General features: G+C 37.9%; 1 protein-coding gene across 3 annotated transcripts in view; it reads left to right on the forward strand.

Moving 5' to 3' along the window:
* Nucleotides 1–20,515, forward strand: part of ZCCHC7 (zinc finger CCHC-type containing 7) — a 178,085-nt gene extending 157,570 nt beyond the window's left edge. For all 3 annotated transcript variants that reach the window (XM_016222876.2, XM_016222877.2, XM_016222879.2), the window contains exons 7-9: nucleotides 14,011–14,106; nucleotides 17,191–17,308; nucleotides 19,211–20,515. In XM_016222876.2, coding sequence (XP_016078362.2) covers nucleotides 14,011–14,106; nucleotides 17,191–17,308; nucleotides 19,211–19,647 — 651 coding nt within the window. In that variant the 3' untranslated portion in view covers nucleotides 19,648–20,515. The remainder of the gene's footprint in view (nucleotides 1–14,010; nucleotides 14,107–17,190; nucleotides 17,309–19,210) is intronic.
* The last annotated feature ends 1,847 nt before the right edge of the window (nucleotides 20,516–22,362 follow it).

Here is a 22,362-nt window from a genome sequence, read left to right on the forward strand (position 1 = left end):
AGGACGTTTACACAATCTAAAGTTTAGCAAATACAATTTAAGATCTATCCAGGAATCACTTTCTTTAAAAATAATTTTTTTTAAAAGCCTATAGGTTAGACAGAGTATTATTTTTGAAACACATAAGAAAGGTGGTGAAATTGATTGGTATAAGTGGACTTGTGAAATGTTCCAAATCAAAAATTTCTTAAAACATATTCTAAAAGAAGAATATTAAAGAAGAGATGTGTTCACTACTCTCAGCAACTTCATGAGAAATTAAATAAAGCCTCCTTAACTGGTATCTGAATAGAATAGCTTTTTAACCAACTTGACTAGACTTACTACATTAATAAAAACTAAGACCATCATTCTAAAGGGTACATACTAATAAAACTCTAAAACACTGCCTGTATTTCTATATAGATATATGTACGGGGATGCTATTTTGCTATGCCATTTTTCTTAATATATTTTAATAGCTACAAAATTGTCATATAATTTAAGGACTTTAGATTATTACTTTGGAGACCTGCATGGGAAAAAGAAAAATGTGATTTTTATTTAGCAATTAAATAATTTTCCCAAATAGTTATTCTATTTACATCCTTCAGAATGTTTAGAAAGTTTTAAAAATCTTTAATAGTATAGCACTAATTCTTGTATTTTAATTTGTTATATTTTCAAATTTTAGCAATGCCTGACTTTGAATTTTCTTTTTCCTCTTTGAGATAACTCATTCTAGATAAAAATTTCCCCCTTTATTCAAGAAGGAAAGTCCCTTCCCCCACCCCCTGTCATTTCTAGTCTCATTTATATTAAAAATCCTAGGCCAAAATGGCCACCAACAGAGTTTTACAACCAACAGAATTTTTAAGTACTAGAGGCTATAATTTGACATGCTTTGGACATTTTGTTAATCTTGATTTTAATCTGCTTAAAAAGGTAACTAGGAGTTTGCTATTTTGGGGCTGTATGTGTTAAGAACCAAAAAGGACAATACATCTTTTATGTTTAATTTTGCCCTTGGATTTCTTTGTGTGCATTGTTAAAATGCGTTACAACCTGCTACCTTTTATTTTAACTGAAAGTTTAAGCAGAAAACAAATGTAACCTTTTAGGAAGAATTACATTTTAAATGTTTCTTTATATATAATGTTTGGAATGCCCAGAATTCACACTTCAAAAAGTAAAATACTTGCTGTCAGGGAAATGGGGAGTAAAGTTTCCTTGCCTTCCTTTCTAGCCTAGAAAAGGCTTGTGACCAGAGGTTACTAGCAATTAATAGTAATCTTACCTGAACTAGTTGAATGCCAGAGTGTATCTTATGGACCATAATTAAAAATATAATTTAATTTTGCCACTCAGTTTTCTCTCCTTACCTGAAAATATCAATTTAGAAATGTTTTCTGAGTTTTCACAATATGGAAATGAGCTTTTTACTCTAAATGAGAATGTTACTCTCTAAAGCATCCTATGCCATACCACCGAGTAGGTAACCCTGAACATCAACAGATTTAAATTTAACTTTAGAACCGTGTTTTATAGTCAAAAGAATAAGAAAATGGAATTTGATTGTGAGGCTCTAGCTATACAGAAGCCTTTGTCCTGCAATTACTGTGATGTAAGATAGGATGGGTAACAATTTTCTAGTTGCCTAATACTAAAATGGAGTTTTTTAATAAGTTAAAATATGAAATAAAGAATGTCAAAAAGTCATCCTCAAGCCAGAATATCTTATTTTCATGGAAAAAAAGAAAACCCTCTCTTAATTGAATATATGTTGGGAATTCTAAATCTCTCTCTGAGAGCTCCTTGGCTACAGAAACAGAACTGCAGAACCTACAGGAACCCCATCTACATGGTAGATATCAAGTGATAGGTCTATAGAGTGAGAGAGAGAGAGAGAGAGAGAGAGAGAGAGAGAGAGTGTGTGTGTGTGTGTGTGTGTGTGTGTGTGTGTGTGTGTGTGTAAGAAAATAGAACTGGTTACATACTGCATTTTAAAATGTTAAATAATTCCAAAATAGAATGAGAACTAGGCCTCGCTTTTTTTGGAGCTTAGTTAAGTCAACTTTTTCTTTGTACCGTATTTTTGAGGCCTGGCATACAGATTACCCTAAAATTACACTTTTATAAATTTATTTATTTTGGTAGATCACTTTCTTAAGACCCATGAGTACTTTTGCTTAAATTGTAGTTTTTTCTCTATCTCTAACATCACTATTTCAATGTTTTGATTGGTTAAGTGTTGTTATTGAGATATTCCATCTCTGTCAAATTTTCGGAGATTTCGTTTTCATTAAAAATACCCTTAGTACTAAAACACTGCTGAGGTGAATACAGTTGTGCTCTGATGATTTAGAAGGTGCATGACTATTTTGTTGTACCTCAGGGCCATCTTTCCATTATAGTACTACAGAATAAATCACACTGCTTTATGTTTAAAGTTGCTTGGTGTCTTAATAAAAAGAATTTTCTGAATAAGCATTGATAACATTTTCTAAGACTGCATCTGTGATAACGGAGATAGAAAATACATTTGGACAGTGACTAAAATTTTTAAAGATTTTTTAAATGGAAATTTTATGTGAATAATATTTATTTATCTGTTCTTAAAGAATTTAGGGTGGACCTTCTGCTGGTAATTTTATTACTTCAGTCTTACCATGTTTGGAATTTAGTATAAGAGATAATTACTACATTTACAGAGTAGGTCAACTGATTTTATTTTTTTAAATCTTTATTTCCACTGGCATGTTGGACCACATCTTGCCAGAACTTATCATTTGAAGCAATTGGAAAATGCAATTTCAAAGCAAATGAAACCTGGAATTATCAATCTCAATAAATGAGATTCATTTAAAAATAAATACAATTTGCCAAATCATCAAAAAGCAATTTTCTAAAGCTTCTGTAAAAGGAAGAAGAAGAAAGCGAATGTTGTGAATTATAAATGCATGTGTTATTTTTCCTCTCACAGTGTTTCCTCAGACATTTAACAGTTTGTATACAAACTTATTTTTGAATGGGAGTAGAATAAAATTATTTAGATTTAGATATAATTTATTTCTATTTATTGAAGCACATGAGAGGACCTTCATATTTTCTTCTTTTCAAAGAAATATTGAGGTGTCATCCCCTTCAGATAATTCCCAACTTAATTGATTTTCAATACTTTAATGAAGAAATTAATTTGTTTTAAATAGGAAATCAATATGGCATATTCTGAGCAGGATTTTTTTCTTTTGTTAATATATTTAAATAATATCAGTGCTTAATAACAATAATTCTAATGTAGGTTTAAGTGTTTCAGATAATCAAGCAATGAAAAGTATGCAGCATACACATTTAGAAAACAGTCATCATAAATGTTTGGCCTAGAAGCAGCTGTGCTTTTGCCACCTTCTAAATATCTTTAATGTTCTCATCACCCATTACCGCGATTTCTCTTCATTTTTTAGGTAGTGCTTATTGCTCAATAATGAACTAATTGCATCTGAGACTCTGTTATAAACAGTGACTTCTTCATTTGACCAAAAAAATGTCCATGTGATTTGTTATCTGCCTGAGAAGCTGGAGGCAAAGACTGTTAATTTAGGACGTAACATATTTACTGTATGGGCTTCAAGTTTTACTCCTGTTTTAAAAATTTAAAGAAATACTTGTTGTGGTCTTCATTTTTTTATCTGTTAAAAAATGTCGCTAGATGGCCCTGAGGGTGATAAAAAGATGGACAATTGCGCTTGGACTCTTCACTGTCCCTTCTCTGCTCCTAGGTGTGCTTGCCTTTACAGCCTCCTCTTGATGCTTAAACTTTGTGGTAATTAAATTCCATTAATAAGGATTTATAATTTTAGTATACATAACTTTTAAAAATCTTCTCTTCTAAAAAACACATACATTATTCATATGACCTCAAAGGCAACTACATATTTTTTACTCACACCTCTACACTTTGAAAAGTGTTCCTTTTATGACAAAATAAATATAAACAGATAGTCCAAGGATTTTCAAAGTTCATGCAGTCTTACACTGCCCAGTACTGACTATATAATACATTGTAGTTTAAAAGTCTGGAATGGGGCCTATTCTTTGTCATGTTAACTATGCATAGCAAGCATGGGACTATTGTGTAGAATGATTGTAGTCTGTTTGAGTGATTATTTTCATATACACTTTAAACAGGTGATTCATGCCATTCCTTAAGTAAATATATTCCAGGTGATCGAGCTTGTCATAATCTTCTCTGGACATTTCAGTGGAAATAGATAAAGTATAGTGGACCAATGACATTTATATTAATACATTCCTTTTACTAGTCAGGCTTGTGAATGTTGTGGTAGATTACAGTAATTCCTAACAGGCCTTAAGTATTTAGAAATCAGTTAGATACTGACAGTCATGATCAACCATAATCTTTAAGGGGTTTGGTTAATTATTTGAATAATTTGCAGGGAAAGATGACTGAAAGAACCCCTTGACTTGTTGACATGAACAATCTCTAAACTAGTATTATATTTCCTGTTATGATATAAACTGCAGTAGTGAATTTAAGTTGAATTAAGTTTATGGTTTTAAAACCTAAATCTCTCAAATGACCAAAAGTTAATGAATTGTTGATAAAATCCATCAGATTTTAGACTTAAAATTCATTTGCCATTTGGTCCCCACATACCAGAAAGTCATGAGAGTTATATTTTGAGTTACATTTTTATACATTGGTAAGTATTTGCTTCCAGCTATATTGAGCTCAGCAATGCTCCTCCAAGACCAACAATTCTTTTTTAAATATATCAAACATATTATATGGAGAAAAATGCTTCATGTTTAGAGAATATTTAACTGGGAGGGGGGAAAAAGAATTCAGATATGTTTGGAATTAAAGTAGCCTTCATCTTAATTGGTGTAACAATATACTGGTAAATTATTTTAAAAACGAGTTATTCCATGGGAGTGTTCAGAAATAAGCTTTTGTATAAAGAATTCACATGTGTGAGTCAGTTGGTAATAAATCTATCCAATTACTTTCATTCCTTTTTTTAAAAAAATATCTTTATTGATTTCAGAGAGAGGAAGGGAGAGAAATAGAAACATCAGTGATGAGACAGTCATTGATCGGCTGCCTCCTGCACATCGCCCACTAGGGATCGAGCCCGAAACCCGGGCATGTGCCCTGACGGAATCCAACCACAATCTCCTGGATCATAGGTTGATGCTCAACCACTGAGCCATGCCAGCCAGGCTTCATTCCTTTTTTAAAAAGTCATGTAGAACTAAATCTGTTAGATAGATTATAAGGTCATCTTTATAATTTTGTAATATGCCCATGTCTATAAGTACCCATTTTACATAAATATTTTTCCTTTAATATATTTGTGGATTATCCCACATGCCTTTTCAGTTTAGAAGAACTAGGTTTTAGATCTTTCCTTAAGTTTGTTTATACAATAAAATTTCAATTTTGTCTTGGAGCTCTCACGTTTCCTTATTTTATAGCTATGCCGCGTTTCTTTCTCATTTTACTTAAGTCCTTAGAAAACATTCCATAGAATTGAGCTGGAAGGGCAGACTTATTTCTGAGGAAATTACTAGGGAATTTTCTTTTTTGTCATAATATAGGGGAAAGAATGCCAGCTTTGGAATCAGACATCAGTTCAAGTTCTGGCTCTTTCATTTACTAGATACGCAAACCTAGTTAAAATATGTATCTTCTAAATCCTCAGTTTCTTCCTCTAAATAATGGAGATAGTGCCTTCTAAGGTTGTTGTAAGTAGGCAATGAGATGATAAACGTAAAGTACTTAGCACAGTACCTAGCACAGAGCCTGCGTTCAACACCATGTGAGCTCCAATGCCGCCTACCCATCGACGACTCATACCTGGACAGAGGGCCTCCAGACTGGTAGCCCAAACTCCGATTATCGCAATGTCTTTGCCAAGACGAGGAGATTCATGACCTCTTTACTCTGTCTCCTAAAAATGTTTCCTTCTTATAGTGATTGAAATTAAAATACACACAAGCACTGTCCTTTGTTAACAAAATTATTTACCTCCACTTTTATTCTCTAATTATTTATGCTTGTCTTCTGTTCTAGGAATGTAAGTGAGTAACTTTTAACTAAATATAGCAAACAAATTCTTTTCTTAACATGATTAACTTTAAAAATCATAAAGACATTTAAGAGTAGATCACAAAAAATCTTTATGCTACTTCCTAATGAAAATGATTGTATAAAATATGTACCATATAAAGGTCAGACCATATCATTTTGAAAAAAAGATATTAAGTGAATAAGTATATAATTCTTAAGTGGTGACTTCAGTGTCATCTGAATATAGTTATCTATCATAAACGAAATTATATAAATCTTTGCTTCCCCTGTAAATAATGGGAATAATATGAAATCGAATAACTCTGACACACAAATTCCAATTATAATACTTTCTACTAGGAGTAGAGGGTTTATGTTAATCAGATGAGGAACGAAACAAATAGCGTGTCAGTTGTTTGCACTTCAGGTGAAACTGCTTCGTGCCTTCACATGATGCCTGATGTCAGAGGCCAGCCTGATTTCACAGCAGAATGTGGAGGTGTGAGGGCTTGGTCAGTTCTTCTGCACATTCCCGGCTGTATTCTCCTGTAGGTCCAGCAAACGGGCAACACAAAATCGAGCACTTTCTCAGTGCATGGGATTTGTATTCTTTCAAAGAGAATTCCTATTTTATGTTTGTTCTTTATTTTAAGACAAGCAGGAGCTAAGATGGAGCATATTGTGAAAGCAAGAAAGCATTACTTTCCCCCCTTTAGACAGCCCTTCCAGCAGTGGAATTCCCGGCCTTTGTGACATGGTAAAGAGCCTTTTTCAGGAGAATAAGCAGGGTTTGGTGTGGGAGGGGCAGCTCTGTGTGTTGTAATCATGTGGAATCATGGTAAAAATGAAAATCTTGGGGTTTGTTTGGATCCTCTATGTATTAGATAATATAATAAAGCTACAGCTCTATTCTGCAATTTTTTCAATGATGATTTATGTACAGTTGTATGCAATGTATATAAGCAGATTTGAAAATAATTCATATGGTCGGAAGATGTATATTAATGTGGACTTTCTGTTTTCTAGCCCCTCCCCTATAAAGAGTCAGCTAAAATATCCATGATTCACATGTATGTGTGCTCTTTCCGGCCCCTTCCCCCCACGTCCCGTCTCCATGCCCCCTCATCCCTCCGCCCTGCATCAAAGCTTGTGGCCCTTTTCCATCCTTGTACTAAAAGGTTCTTTGTAAGCCAGGCCATTTGTCCATCATTGTTTGGGGTCCAAACAGCGGTAAGATACCCTGTCACCGATCCCGCGTGCTGTGAATGGCAGCTCCTCTCCGGACAATTGGCGGAGGGGCCGAGAAATATTCCTGAGAGGATTATTTAACCTTTCAATTTAGAGGGCACAAAGCCTGGCTGATTAATGAACTTTCTGATGGGCGCCGATAAGCGGATCTATTTCTTTATTTCTCCTAAAAGTGATTCCTTCTCCGGTCCATATTACTATAATCTTAAACATAAAATGTGGCAAATAGATTAAAAAACAGCACTAAAGAGTTTATCTGGCTGGCAAACTGAAGGAGCTAAATTAAAATTGGTAATGACAGCAGTGGCTCAGCCTCATATATGGTTTTTAAATGCACTGTGTATTTTGAAGAGACTTATTCTCCAGCGCGCCTGGTAATGACTGCTTTTGGTGCACAGTCTGGGGCTGGCTTCTGTTATCCCCCCCCTCACCCCCCCCAAAAAATGAGTTGTGTTATCTGGATGGCTGCAGACACATACGCATCCCCCTTTCTCACTGCATGGGCAGACAAGGTCGATAGCATTACAAGGTATTTGTGGCAGTGCTTGTTTCAGTTTTCAGAGCTGCCAGTTTCCAGGCGGATTTGAATTACAAAAGAAGAAGCTGGCATGAAAATTGAAAGGTTTTATCGGCTGGTCTGAAGCCTCATAGCACATTGCTTATTTATGCAGTCCATTTGCACCAGGAAATATAAAAAGGAAATACATTTTTAAAATAAGGCCATAAAGACCCAGATATGTTTAAGATGGCAAATAAAATATAGATACCTATAATATCTTTCCAGGAAACGATTTTCACTTAATGTTGCACATTACTTCAGAAGAGCATTTATGTTGCTGTCATAAATTTGTGCGTTTGTGTCACTATGTAGGTAGTCTCTAGGGATTAAGAAGGAAGCCTTTGCTAACTTACTTTAAAATTAAAATAGACGGAGGGATAGCTCTGCAGGTTGAGAGCTACATTGGAAATATTTAAATAGGGTGGTAAATTAAACTTAAACTAACATTTTTGCATTCCATGTAAAATTAGCTATGGCCCAGTGAATAAATGCCACTACCTTTGGAGAAATTGGGATGCTTTTTAAGCCATGAAGATTTGGAGCATTCAGGGAGTGAATTACTGTGATCCTTACTGTCTTGCATACGTTCATTGTTCTCTGCTTGCTGAGGTTTTCTTTTGTTGTTGTTGTTGTTGTTGTTTGGGAGGGGAATCTCATTTACAAAAAGAAAAATCATAAATTAATAAGTTTAATAACTTCTTTTTATAAAACTTGTGTTTGATTTCTTTTAGTCTTTAAATATATTATCTCTTAGATGTTGCCTAATGCTTAATGTTGTTAATATATAATCTTTTCATATATTAGGAGTTACACCAACAGTTTACCTCTATTCATATTACTTTAGCATAGCTTTGACTTACTAAAAAAGATATACTCATGCAGTCCTTTATGCTCTCGGTTCCATAAAATGAAGATATAAGTATATAGACATACAGTACTGCAAGGCCTTGAATAATTAATAGTCTTACCACTGGTCATTTGGAGCCTTCAGCCCATTGGTTTGTAAAACTTAGGAGTATCCAAAAGAAGGGTAGAGAGGAAGTTATGTGTATTTTGGAAATGCCAAATCAATACAGCAACAGTCTTTACCCTGCCGCAATTCAAATAAACACTGTTTTAGAATCCATTTTCCAGTAAAGCAAATTACTCTCAGGAAAACTATGAGAGATGTAATTTTTTGCAATTTTCATTTTCACCAGAGTCTGGTACCTTTCTCGTGTTTTCATGACCTGGACTAATTACTTCATGTAGTGTTTTTTTTTTTACAGAGAAAAAGCAAAAAGCATACACGTCTTTTGCATGCTAATGATGTGCTGTACATTTTTTCATGAATTTTCATAAGGATTTTTTTCTACGTAGCATGTGTGGCTTAATGATGTAATCACCCGATAGACTAGAAAATGCTCCAAAGGAGACGTTCCGGTCTGTTGTGTACATAATACATGTTTCAAAAATCTGCCTAATTAAGGAATTACCCGATGGATTGTGGAAGTCTGTTGGGTACATGTCATCAGTTTTTTTTAACACAAAAAATGTAGGTATATCATTATATATGGTGCTTTTAATGGCATTTTTAGGATATAGGGAAAATTAGTAGCAGTGTCCACTGGAATACAATTGAATTTTTTTTTTTCACTGAGAAAAAAATAAAAGCTAAAGAAATTCATAAAGGAAGCTTTGTTTTAAAATAATTTCAACGCCTTTAGCTTAGAGAAAATTCCTCCCAATATTCCTCAAAAGGAAGTAATAGTGTGAACGTTTGCCAGAATGCTGTGCAAATGGATGGCTTTGACCAAAACCATGGTTGGAATAAGACCTGGATTTCAGATCCCCAGGTGTGAGGAGGACCTACCCCAGAAAAGCTCTGACAAGGGGAGACAGGGCATCATTTGTATCTTTGGTTACATGGGATCATCATTTTTGCCTTCTCACAGACTCAGCTTTGGTTCAGTTCACTGCAAAACTGTTTGCCCAACTTTTAAATTCCTTTCTTTGATTCCTTTAGGCCCCTGGTGTGATTTTTCTTGATTGCGTACCAGTTGCATTTCTGTTGGCATTTATATTGTAAACAGTACCAAAGGAAAGAGAGGGCACCCATTCTTCTTTCCCTGCCTCCTCTTTATGAAACAAATAAAATACTTAGACAACTATATCTGATCTCTAGAGTAGGCAGAAAAAAATAATATGTTTAAACAGGAAAAAAGGTGTATTTTTAATTCAAACTTTTGTTCTGCTCAGATGTCAGATTCATATCATTAGGTCCCTTCTTCAACTAATGGACTTTAACTGTGATGGCAAGCTTTTGACTTGGAGTAACATTTTCTTGAGAAATTCTATTTGATTACTTGGGTTAGATTTTTTTTTAAATACATGGATATTGAGGAGAGGCTTGTGCTGTTAGCTTATTGAAAAAATAAGTTGATTGGGAAAACTTACAAAGAGTAAGGTTTTCAAACATGAAAAGCGTATGGATTTACGAGGTGTAAGTGTAAACTCAACTTGTTCAGAAAGACTAGAGCTAAGCTAGTGCTTTACTCCATGTTATGTTCAGTTGTGAATACATTTACATCAAGTACTCGACATATTTGCTTTTTAATATATGTTCATATAACACATTGGATTAATAAATAAAGACATATAGTCTTTAAGCATATGTATGATTATAAAAATAAGTCCATTTTGTGGTCACGAGAGTAGAAAATTCCCTTTAATTAGTGAAATTGATTGCATATCCTGTATAGTAATGAGCTTCAACAAGATGCAGGTCCTCATTGGATCAAAGTCAGTTTAGATAAGGGCAGCTCAAGGTCACAGAGGGAGATGCCCAGCAGGTTCATTTGCATAAAAAATTACTGTTAGAAATAGGACACTGAGGCAGCTCTGGCGTTTTGATCCCTTGGCCTTTGTCATGGAGATTCCTAGTAGTGAAGGGAGGGAGGCCAGTGTCCCAGATAATGATTAACTGTTTTAATGGCATTCATTCATTCATTCCGCACCAACTACTCATGCAGAAAAAAGGGTTATGTAAAATGACATTAGAAGAAAATCATTTGTAATCGTTGCATCAGGCTGCACTTTGAGGAGACATTAGGAGTAAATCCGTGGCGTAGTAGGCTTATGCTTTATCTTCTGATATTTACTGAGTTTACTGGTGCATGAAAAGCTTTCAGCAAGAATAGCAGATGGGGTGGACCTTTCATAGGTAATGCTATCTACCAGGTTATTACTTCTATATATTGATAGTAAAGTAATCTCTAAGATATCACCCTACAAATATAGATTATTTAAATGTCTGAAACAAAAAAGAGAGAGAGAGAGCTGCTTTCATATATAGTTCATTTGGTATCCATTAGGTCAGAGTCTTTCAATAAATTTTTTAACTTAAAAAAAGTTCTAAAAAACTACATCCGTTCCCTGCATTTAACTTTTCCTCGGCAGTATAGACGGGTGTGACAGAACCCTGAACTTAGAGCTAATCGGTTGATATATTCTGCTTTAAATTGGACCTTTACTGTTAATTAAAAATAAAGACATGCTCCCAGGCAGAAGTATTGAGTCACAAATTTATATTTCTAACACTTTAAATAGCTCTAAGATTTCTGTTAGATCATAGTATGAAAACTTGTCCACTGGAAATCATTATTGAGTTTTCAGTACTGTATTCTAATACAGAAATGTTCTCTAATTAGGTAAGATCTAGGCTGATTTCATTCCTATTAAGTCCCAGTACATGGTAGTTTATTAAAATGAGAGTATGTAGATAGCGTTTGTCATGTCATTTACTAATTAATTATTGTGAAACAGTTTAGAATTTCATAGCACAATATAAATACGGTTGCTATTTTTATTAGTAATAATGGAAGTTTTTAACTAGTGACATTATTCAGATGAATGAACATCCAAATGTCTGCACTTTATCCACGGGCATAAATGAACACTAGGGCTAAATTTGAGGCTTTTTGAGTGAGATTATGTTCAAAATAAAATAAGTGTCAACATGAGACATGCTTTCAAAATCTTGATTAAAAAGCATCTCTTTATCCCTCTTACTGTGAGACTGAATTCCTAGTCTCTGTATTAGCAACACCTTCCTAATTCTGCCAGAGTATGTGCCACACTCCCAATGTGAAGTAGGGGAGACACTTAGGAAGTTGTGTTGATTTATTTGGGCATTTTAGTATATAAAAGCATAATTTTATAGGTTGTCTTTAGTGCTTAAAATGTATAGAATGCTCACTAAAGGTCATGTGCTTTACAGGTGCAGAACCTCATTATTCACTTCTTAATATTTACTGTGTTACTCTATGCCTGGCCCTATTCCAGGATCTGGGATACAGCAGGGAACTAAAAACAGACAAACCCCTGTGAGTGGGGGTATAGACCAAGCAAACAAGTAAAATATATAGTGTATCAGATGCGATAAGTGCCAGGGAGTTTAAGAAAAAAGGGCAGTGAAGCAGGATAGGGAGCACCAATTGGAGAGAGCTAGATATTTTAAATAGGGTGGTCATGAAGGCCTTACAAAGAAGATGACATTTGAACCAAGAGATGAAGGAGTTCTCCATGTTTATCTGGTGAAAGGCATTGGGACTACTTGTAATTTCCTCAGACTTAGGCAATAAAATAAAGTCAGAGGAACTTTGGAGTCTTTAATATCTACTTATTCACCAGCTATTTATTGAGCACTTACTATGTTTTAGGTCAGGGCTCATCAGACTTTCTGTAAAGAGCCAGATAGTAAATATTTTAGCTTGACAGGCCATATGGTCTCTGTCATGACTGTGCCCCTGTAGCATGAAAAGCAACCACAGATAATCCGTAAACAGATATGCCTGGCTGTGTCCCAATAAAACTTTATTTATAGACACTAAAGTTTGAATTTCATATAATTTTTACATGTTGCAAAATATTTTTTTAACCACTTAAAAATGTAAAAACTATTCTTCCCTTGTGAGCTATACAAAAACAGACAGTGGGCCAGATTTGGCCTGCTGGCCATAGTTTGCCAACACTTATTATAGACTCTTGTCATAGGGGTACATGGTGCACCAAACAAAGATCCCTGCCCTCATGCACCTCACATTCTAGCAATGGGGATGTAGGTAATAAGCATAGTAAATAACCAGTTTAGTACCCTAGAAGGTGAAATAGGGAAATGCAGATCAAGAGCAGTGAGGCAGTGTTTAAAAAAGGTGGCCTTTACTCTCAGTGGAGGTGATGGAAGTGAACCTCTGGGCAGTTGTATAACAATGTGACTGTCCCTGTGTTCTACACTCCTGAGGAGAAGCCAGAATTGCTGTAGAGGTATGGGTGCCCCTCCCATGAGGGAGTCCCTACTTGTATCCACAGCAGTCAAGTCACATTCCATGTCAGGATATCCCTGCTAATTTGGTTCTCACCAGCCCACTTCGTCACTGCTTCCTGATTCATCTTGTCCTTTGCATAGGATTTGAACCAATGGAATCTCTTATTCAGTGGAATAGACATAGCATATTTTCCTTCTCAACAATGAATCTAGAAATCTTGCCTCAAAGATAAATTGCTATGTATTTATACAAATGAGCATAAATAGAAAAATTTATAAATATATATCAATTTTTCAGAGAACATTTATTATTCGAGAGTATGGATTCTTTCTGTCATCGCTTGTAGTGTTTTAACAACTGCCAGCTAGTTACTGAGCACCTACCATTAGCTTCAAACTATCTTCTTGTGCCTCACCCCATCCAATGGTGGGTCTCCCTTGCCACTCCATTAATACCTGGACATGCTTCTATCACTCGTTTACATTGTCCTGTCATTATCTACTTATGTGCTTGTCATCTTCTACTGGCCTATTATTATTTTCTATCTGAGATACTTAATACCTGACACAGTACTCGGTGCAGTGCTGAATGGAATGAGGAGTGAGGAAGAAGAGGAAAGCACACACTGACGTTAAGAATAAAAGAATTGTTTTCATGTCATATACTTTAATACACAGAGTCATCTGAATATGGGGTTTCCACACTAAACTCGAGGAGGCAATATATCTAAGGACTCTCTTACCTAAAAAGAACTTTTTAAGAAAGAATGAGGTTTTAATTTTCTTCTAAAATTGAATAAACTCTTACAAATATTAATGTTGCAGACTAAACCTGGACCACCCAAAAAGCCGAAGACCCCTTCTGGACAATCAGCCTTAGTGTACTGCTACAACTGTGGTCAAGAAGGCCATTATGGACACGTAAGTCTGAGTGGCATTTGTACATAAAGCATTCTGTTGATAAAAGGTGTACTCAAAAAGAATGTAATTCTGAACACTTACTTTTTTAGAAACTAACATCCTGAAGTGAGATTTAATATGGTTTCTACTACAGTCAAACCTTGGTTCTCGACTATCTCCCATCTTGAACAGTTCACTTCTCAACCCGGCAACCCTTTCATGCTGATACCTGTCATGCGTCTCTCAGGCGACAAGAAAGGAGAGAATGCGTGAATATGAGTCAGTTTACTGCTAAGCCTCATGTTGTTAACATCTCAGGAAATTGTGCTGTGGATATTTTCATGTTTTTTTGCTTTTGTTGCTGCTTATTATTGTTAAATTTTTATTTTTTACTGTACATTGTATTTTCTTTTTGTTAAGTTTTTATTTACACTTCATGTCCTTTTTGGTTTTGTTTTTTGTTTTAAATATATCTTTATTGATTTCAGAGAGGAAGGGGGAGAGAGAGAGATAGAAACATCAATGATGAGAGAGTCATTGATTGGCTGCCTCCTGCATGCCCCCTACTGGGGATCGAGCCCAAAACCCAGGCATGTGCCCTGACCAGGAATTAAACAGCAGTCTCCTGGATGATGGGTTGATGCTCAACTACTGAGCCACTACAGCCAGGCTCCTTTTTGTTTTTAAAGTGTTTATTTATAAACGGTACATTAGACATGTACTGTATATAAGAAAGGTTAAAACAGGGAATCATTTGGGGGTCTGGAATGGATTAATTCAATTGACATTCTTTCTTTCTTTCTTTCTTTTTGGTTAACACTCACATGAGGACTTTTTTTTTTTCAGTGATTTTTTTAAGAGAATGGGAGTTGGGGGAGGGAGGGAGGGAGAGAAACATCGATGTGAGAGAGACACATTGATTGGTTGCTTCCTGCACATGCCCCGACCAGGGCCGGGGATCAAACCCACGGGCAAGTGCTCTAACCACTTAGCAACACTGGCCAGGACTATATTATTTCTAATGGGAAACAATGATTCAGTTTTTCTTTTCTTTTTTTTTTTTTAATATATCTGTATTGACTTCAGAGGAAGGAAGGGAGAGGAGGAGAGAGAGAGAGAAACATCAATGACGAGAGAGTCATCATTGATCGGTTGCCTCCTGCATGCCCCTGACTGGGGATGGAACTTGCAGCCTGGGCCTGTGCCCTGACCAGGAATCAAACTGTGATCTCCTAGATCACAGGTTGATGCTCAACCGCTGAGCCACACTCAGTGGGGCTGATTCAGTTTTTGAACAGCCTTGTGAAACGAATAAAGTTTGAGAACCGAGGTTCCATTGTAATTTACTTCTCCTATTTCTGCCAGAGTAACAGGTCTGTCAGAGCACATTCCTCTAACTGTTTCAAATATATGTGAACAGGTTCGGCTAAAACAAATATAGCTCATAAAATCAATCCAAGAAATAATAGTAGTCAACAGAATGGTAGCTGTGCTATTGAGTTCTTGATCACTATTACTTTGAAACGGCCAAATCATGATTTTAGATATCTACCTAGTCCTCCAGTATCCCCATTTCTCCCTAGCGCCATGTTAGGTTAAATCGTCATCGCTGATAAATGAATGCTGACACTCAGTGTTGGAAAGACAGAGGTGCTGCATCATCGACTAGCCTCCTACCCCACAAATGCCCAGAATCCCTGTCCGGCCTGCATATCCCCTAACCCCGACTGCGAGGACTAGACTCCATGTGTTCGAGATGCTGAGGTCTCAAAACAGAAGGGACTTCTTGCTGTGAGGTGGGACTGAGTCTCCCAGCGGTGCCTCAAGTGTGAAACAGCAACAGCTCCTCCCAGGGACGGGCTGCACTAAGACGAGGCTCAGACGCCGTGTATTCTGGGAATCCTGCGGCAGAGGAAAGGCAGTGGCAGCAGAAGTAGAAAGTCCGAGGGGAGAGCTGCATTCCCAGTCTCCAGGTTGGCTCCCAACAGCCTGGAAACCAAAATAACTAATATCAAGTCAGATCTGAGGACAGGAGGTGGAAAGCTGACGGAGGGTAGAGTCCTCAAAATGGGTTGGGGTCTGAGCAGTAGGCTGGGGGAATAGTATTGCAGGTCATGTCTTGAATTGACTGTCGCATTTCACTCGTGCAGCCCTTGGGGCTGGAACTCTATGCTATAGGAAGAGACAGAAAAGCTAGCAGGAGAAAAAGTGCTGCAGGAAGTCCATCCACAGATCAGGTTTGTCTTCTGCTTGGGGCAGCAAGACCACGGAGTGCAGGGGCAGTAAATGAAAGCTAGGATGAGGTTTTGATCCTCGGTTCTGATTTTTGTACAGAAGGACCTCTCATCACTGACATTTGGATGCTATTTCCAATGTGATCAAACATAGAGTTTGGTAGTAAAGATGGAGAGACCTTGCAGTGTACTTATTTCACTTCTATAGAACGCTCACTGAAAACCTAAAGATTTTTTTTCTACAAAATTATCATCTCTAGATTTTTTTACTGCTCTGTGCATGCCTCCTTGTTGCCAAAATTCAGTTGTTGCCAACACTGTTTAGGGAACCTATTCACATAAGCAGTCCACTGCCACACAAATCACATAGACGTACAATTTATGTTTGCTTACCTCTTTAAAGCAGAGGGGTATAATTTTAGCATTTATGTTTGCTCAATTAAAGAAAAACAATTATAGTTGGACACATACTGCTTATTAGTCACCCCTGTTAATGTAGATTAAGAACAATATAAGACCAAATAAAATAAACCCTCTAATAGGTACGAGACATGTGCAGTAGGACCCACTCACCCCCAGCCATTGCTGTTAACTCAGACTGGGGGAGGGGTTCGGCAGGGAAGATTGCAAAACAGTAAGGGTTTCCTAGGTAAAGAAGTAAGGTAAGAAAGGCTCATAAAATATTGTGTAAACACGATTGGGTGTCAGCCTGGGTGATCCTCCCAGTGTCTCAGCAAGACCACAGCCTGCAGCCAAGAATGAGTATCAGTGATGTGGGGCTCATCTCTAATTAATAGTCATCCATAATCTTGCAAAAGGTTTTCTGACCAGTGTGCCCTTGTGACGTCCTGATTTCAAATACAATTTGCAGGAATGTACAGAAAGGCGGATGTTTAACCAGACCTTTCCAACATCTCCATTCATCTACTACTATGATAACAAATATGAAATTCGGGAGAGAGAACACAGAATAAAACGAAAAGTAAAAGGTATGTTATCAGACTTCTTGCTAGATCAGCTTTGCAGTAGTTCCCAATTTTCTGTTTTTGCACTGTCTTTACCAGCTTTGGGGGTCATTGGTTAACGCAGAAAATGTTTTTAATAATTACCGTGAAAACTGGAACTTTCTTGATCTCCAGAAATCAAGCACCCACTTTAAAATCCTGTGTTGTGCCCTGACTGGTGTGGCTCAGCTGGTTGGAGCATCCTCCGTGCACCGAAAGGCCCCGGGCTCAGTTCCTGGTCAGGGCACATACCCAGGTTGCAGATTCCATCCCTGGTCAGGGTGCATACAGGAGGCAACTGATCCATGTTTCTCTCTCACATCTCTCTCCCCCCCTCTCCCTTCTTCTCTCTGTAAGATTAATTTTCTAAAACCCTGTGTTGTATTCTATTCACAATAAACATTTTTCTAACATAATGATCACTTTAGAAAATGTCTAGAAAATACTTCTATCCACATATGTATGCAGAGTTTTTAAAGGCTCCTTTGAGATTTTTCTATTTGACTAGTGATTCTTTTTCCCCCTTTGTATAGCTCTAGTATTTTTCATGGAAAGAAAGGCTTTTCCTACTGGGTGAATTCCTGGAGCTTCCCCAGAGAAGTCACTTCTTATCAGCCATGATAAGCCAGAGCTCCAGCCCGAAGCCACCCTCTGTGGCTTCTTTATCTTTTGTTGCTCTAACATAAAGTTCTTTCTCACCAAATTATCTTATAATGTAAGCCTATTTTCTCTACCTCTGTTCTTTCTTGCAGTGTACTTCAAGACGGTTTACCAAGTTATTTTTCTTGCTTTTAGAACAAAACAGTTCTGTTTTTCAAGTTGACCTATACAAAGTTGACTCTTTGGGCCTTTTTTGTTCTTCTTTTCCAGGCGCATTTTAAAGATTAAAAAGAAATGCACCAAAATGTCATCTCTGGATTAAAGGATTCGGGTGCTTCTGTTTTATTTTCTTTATACTTTTCTGTATTTCCCAAATTTTCTGTAATGAGTGTTTGTAAGCCTTATAATCAGAGAAAAACCATTTGTTTTCCTTTTTAACTGGTTCTATTGACAGCTCCGCAGCATGGATCCACTTTGAGGCTCACTGTAATTCATTGGAATTTACATTTTATGCCAAAGTCTATAAGTCTATAACTTATTTTTCTCTATATTCCAAAATTCTTTTTTTTCTGTCCCCTAAATGTCCTGCTTTGTACTTCATTTCATTGGAAGGGGGGCACTTCTTTAGTCTTTGAAGGTTCTGTTGGCATGTGAATCTTCATCCCTCACTGTAGCCTCATCTCCACCTGCCCTGTCAGAATCACTACTGTCAGACACTTGTAATAAGAGCCAAGCTCTAAAAAAACAGCATCAGATCTGCGCTAAGACCTATAAGATACACCTGCGTGCACGTGCACACTCACTCTCCAAGCCAGTGATCTCTGCTCTGGAGGAATAATCTGTCCTCTTTGGCATCCCCCTCTAAGTACTGTAGCCAGACTTTATCTTCAGAGGGAAATTGAAATGTCGTATGAAACTGTCAATAGGACATTTTATGCATCTTGCTTCACCTTATCATCAAGGACTGTCCCTTGAATTGGTCACACGTGACTTTTCTTCATGAAGCTAAGATGATTACTGCTCTCACTCGCCCTCGTCTGCGTTGTTTACCCTAGTTAGATTGTATTGAACAGAATAAATATCATTGGAGGGATCAGAAATATAGAACTGCAACAGTACGATTCTTACTGAGTGATTTTTACCTTCGTAAGGGCCCTTTGGAATGTCATATCGTAATGCATTTAAATGTCTGGCTTCCCTCTCTGTTAAGTTATTTACAGACCTAGGAAAGCTCTGCATGGACTGTCTCGCTGTAGAAAGTGCAAAATATACTTTTATATTTTCCAGAACTCCAGAAAAGTGGGGATTTTCCAAGGCAGTTCAAGAGGCCATATATGAAAGCAGCAAATCAGAGGTCCCACCATGACATGAGGAAGAGCCAGTCCTCAAGGAGAAACACCAGGTGGCCTCAAGAAAAGAAAGAAACCCAGAAGGAAGCAGTGAGCAGGAGCAACAGGGAGCGTGAAAAGCACAGGAAGGCTGACAGGTGTCACGACGAGGATGAGGACTTTCCCAGGGGCCCCCGAGCCCACTCTTCCCCTGGCACCTTCAAATCCCAGAAGCCTCACAAGTCCTTCCACCACTCACATCAGCACAGGCCAAGAGAAGACAAGCCGCCCAAAGAGGGCAGGCGGGGCAAGCATAGGAAAAAGGCGAGCTACGCGGAGGACGACGGTGACAATTTGTTCCTGATTAAGCAGAGGACAAAGAAGTCTAAGCTGTGAGCCGCGTCTGATTTGGCTTCCAGCGTTCGCCTGGTCTTTGTGCCTACAGCATTGTGGCACTCTTTTTATTTTCTAAGATTAATTAAAGTGAGCTTTTCTGGTGTGTGTTTTTTTTTAATCTCAGCCATACCTAGAACGAAGATCTTGGAGATCTGTCCTCTGTGTCCAACAGGTGGTTATTAGGTAAGAAAATAGAAAGATAGGCTCAGACTTTCCCTGTTCCAGCCAGTCATTCTTACTCAGAATCCTACAGGTAGGAAGAATTAATGTTTTCAAGAGAATTTTTAAAAATACTTTGAAAAAATAAAAGACTATCAAATGTAATTCATCTGCAGTGTAAGTATGTAAATCCTTGCAGGAAGAGAAATTAATACTAATATGAAAAATTCATTCATCTTTTTCATCATTACTCTTTTCTTAATGTTGGAAAGGATAATAGCTATAAATCTAAGTTTTTCTTGCTTCTGGAGCTGGTGTCAGTATCTTCCTTTGGTCAGAGCATCACTGGCTGAAAAATGAAGGTGCTGTCACTGAAGCCCTGGAGAGGCAGGGAATTGGACTGTTACGAAATACAAGCAAGGAGTCCGTCCAGTGTAAACGTCATGAAAGAGGTTTCCTGAAACAAATGAAGAGGAGTCATCAGAAATTTTGAGGTAGTCACAATGAAATCATCTTTACAGCCACACTTTAAGACCGTCACTGAGCTATGTAGAGATAAATATTGCCCAACTTTAAAAAATTGCTTTGTTTTCATGGGTTTTTTAACCATATATCTATACAGAAATTTTTGTACTTGTGAACCTTTTGTACTTATCAAACCCTAATGTTAGAATTAGAAAAATAAAATGTCTGAAATAGAGTAAATAAATGTGTCTGATATGTAAAAAGACAGCGCTTGGGCGACAAGGGGGCATACTTGGGTAGGACAAGTGACTAAAGTTATAAAATCTCCAATAATTGGGGTTAACATGCTCTTGTTACCCAAGTACTAGTTCTGTGTCAGAATAAAATGAGATAGAATCTGTTAACTAGGACAGTTTTATAATGTTGGATTCTTAAATTTGAGTTGATGGGTAGGCAGGACCTCTCCTGCCTTCCCCTGGGTCTTCCCATGGGTCTTTCTAACAGATTTTTTTCCAGGGTAACAAAAGTAGAACAGCCCTTCAAGGACAAGGAACATGCTGGTAAGGGCATGGGGCTATGAAACAGCACGCATGTACCCCATATTTGTTTCCTGAGGCCATGGTAACAAATCACTACAAACTAGGTGGCTTAAAACAACAGACATTTGTTCATACAGTTCTGGAGGCCAGAAGTCCAAAATCAAGATGCCAGCAGGGTTGGCTCCCTCCTGATGCTCTGAGGGAGAGTTCGTGCATGCCTCTCCTAGACTCTGGTGCCTGGTGGCAGTTCTTGGCCCTTTGGGCTTGTAGAAGCGTAGCTCTGATCTCTGCCTCCATCTTCTCCTCTCCTTGTGTCTTGGCTTTAGGGTGTTCTAATCCCAAGATCCTTATTTACATCTGCAAAGACCCTATTTCCAAATAAGTCCACATTCACGGGTACCAGGGATTAAAGCTTGGATGTAACTTTAGGGGGAACACTGTACAACCCCAGAAGCTGTAAGAATTGCTTCTACCAAGTTGCACTTTCTTATTCCCTGAGCTTTTACTGGGGGATGCAGTATTTTCTCTTATTTTTCTCTTTGAATCTCTTTGTTTAAGAGATTTACTTTGCTTAAGACTATTGTAATTATTCATAATTTCTGATCTTGCGTATATCCTTATACCTCAGTTCCATTGTGAAATAGGTGTTGGCCAAGTAAACGTATGAACGGAAAGCATCTGTCAGATTTGGGGGCATGCAGCCCCTTGGAGACCTTTACCCAGGGAGTGCCAGGGCAGTGGTGGGCCAAGAAGCCAGCCTTCCGTGCACTGAGGAGGGAGTGAGTGGCCGAGGAGAGGAGGGAATGTATGTCTCTTTTGAAACTCGGCTGTGAAAGGCTGTGAAAGGTGGACAGGACAGGACTGGCTGGAGTCAGGTCGCTGTTGACAGGTGCTGAAAGAGAAGATGGTGGAGAACTGAAGAAAACTCAGTGGCAGTCGAGGAGGGAATGGATGGATCCAGAGGGATGCACGAAAGGAGTTGAAGACAGGTATGCAGATAGGTGAGCAAGGTGGGCAAATGGTATCCTCAGTGCCTCCCTTTTGATGGACAAGCCTTTCCAAGAATAAGGAGTTAGGGGTGAGAGGACTGGGGAGGTACAGAAGGACCATCCAAGGGAAGGGGGAAAGGGAGGTCTCGGGGGGTTACTAGAATGGTGCTGGGGGCTCAGGGCAGGCTGGAGACCAGGAGTCTCATGTCTTGTATTCACATGAGGAAAGGTCCTCTCTGGAAACACCCTGTGGCTGCCTGAGTGAGGGGAAGAGACAGGTACACATGCAAAGGAAAGATTTCCTGTGGAAAAACTAGCCCAGCACTGTTACCTGCTTAAGTTCACATCAAAGAGTCCAGCCCTGCGTACACTAGCGAACAGTCCTTACGGATTTCCACACGTCCTCCTGAGTATGTCTGCCCACCGTGACAGCCTCTTGCACCTAACAGACCAGTGTAAACTCATGGCTGGTCAGATGCCATGACAAGGACGTGCCATTTTGAGCTCTGATAACCTCTGGCCGCCTCTCCGGGCTTCGGTTTCCTCGTTCTGAAGTTGGGAGC

This window comes from Miniopterus natalensis, chromosome 12, assembly GCF_054644295.1.
Source record: "Miniopterus natalensis isolate mMinNat1 chromosome 12, mMinNat1.hap1, whole genome shotgun sequence".
In the NCBI taxonomy this organism is placed as follows: Eukaryota; Metazoa; Chordata; class Mammalia; order Chiroptera; family Miniopteridae; genus Miniopterus; species Miniopterus natalensis.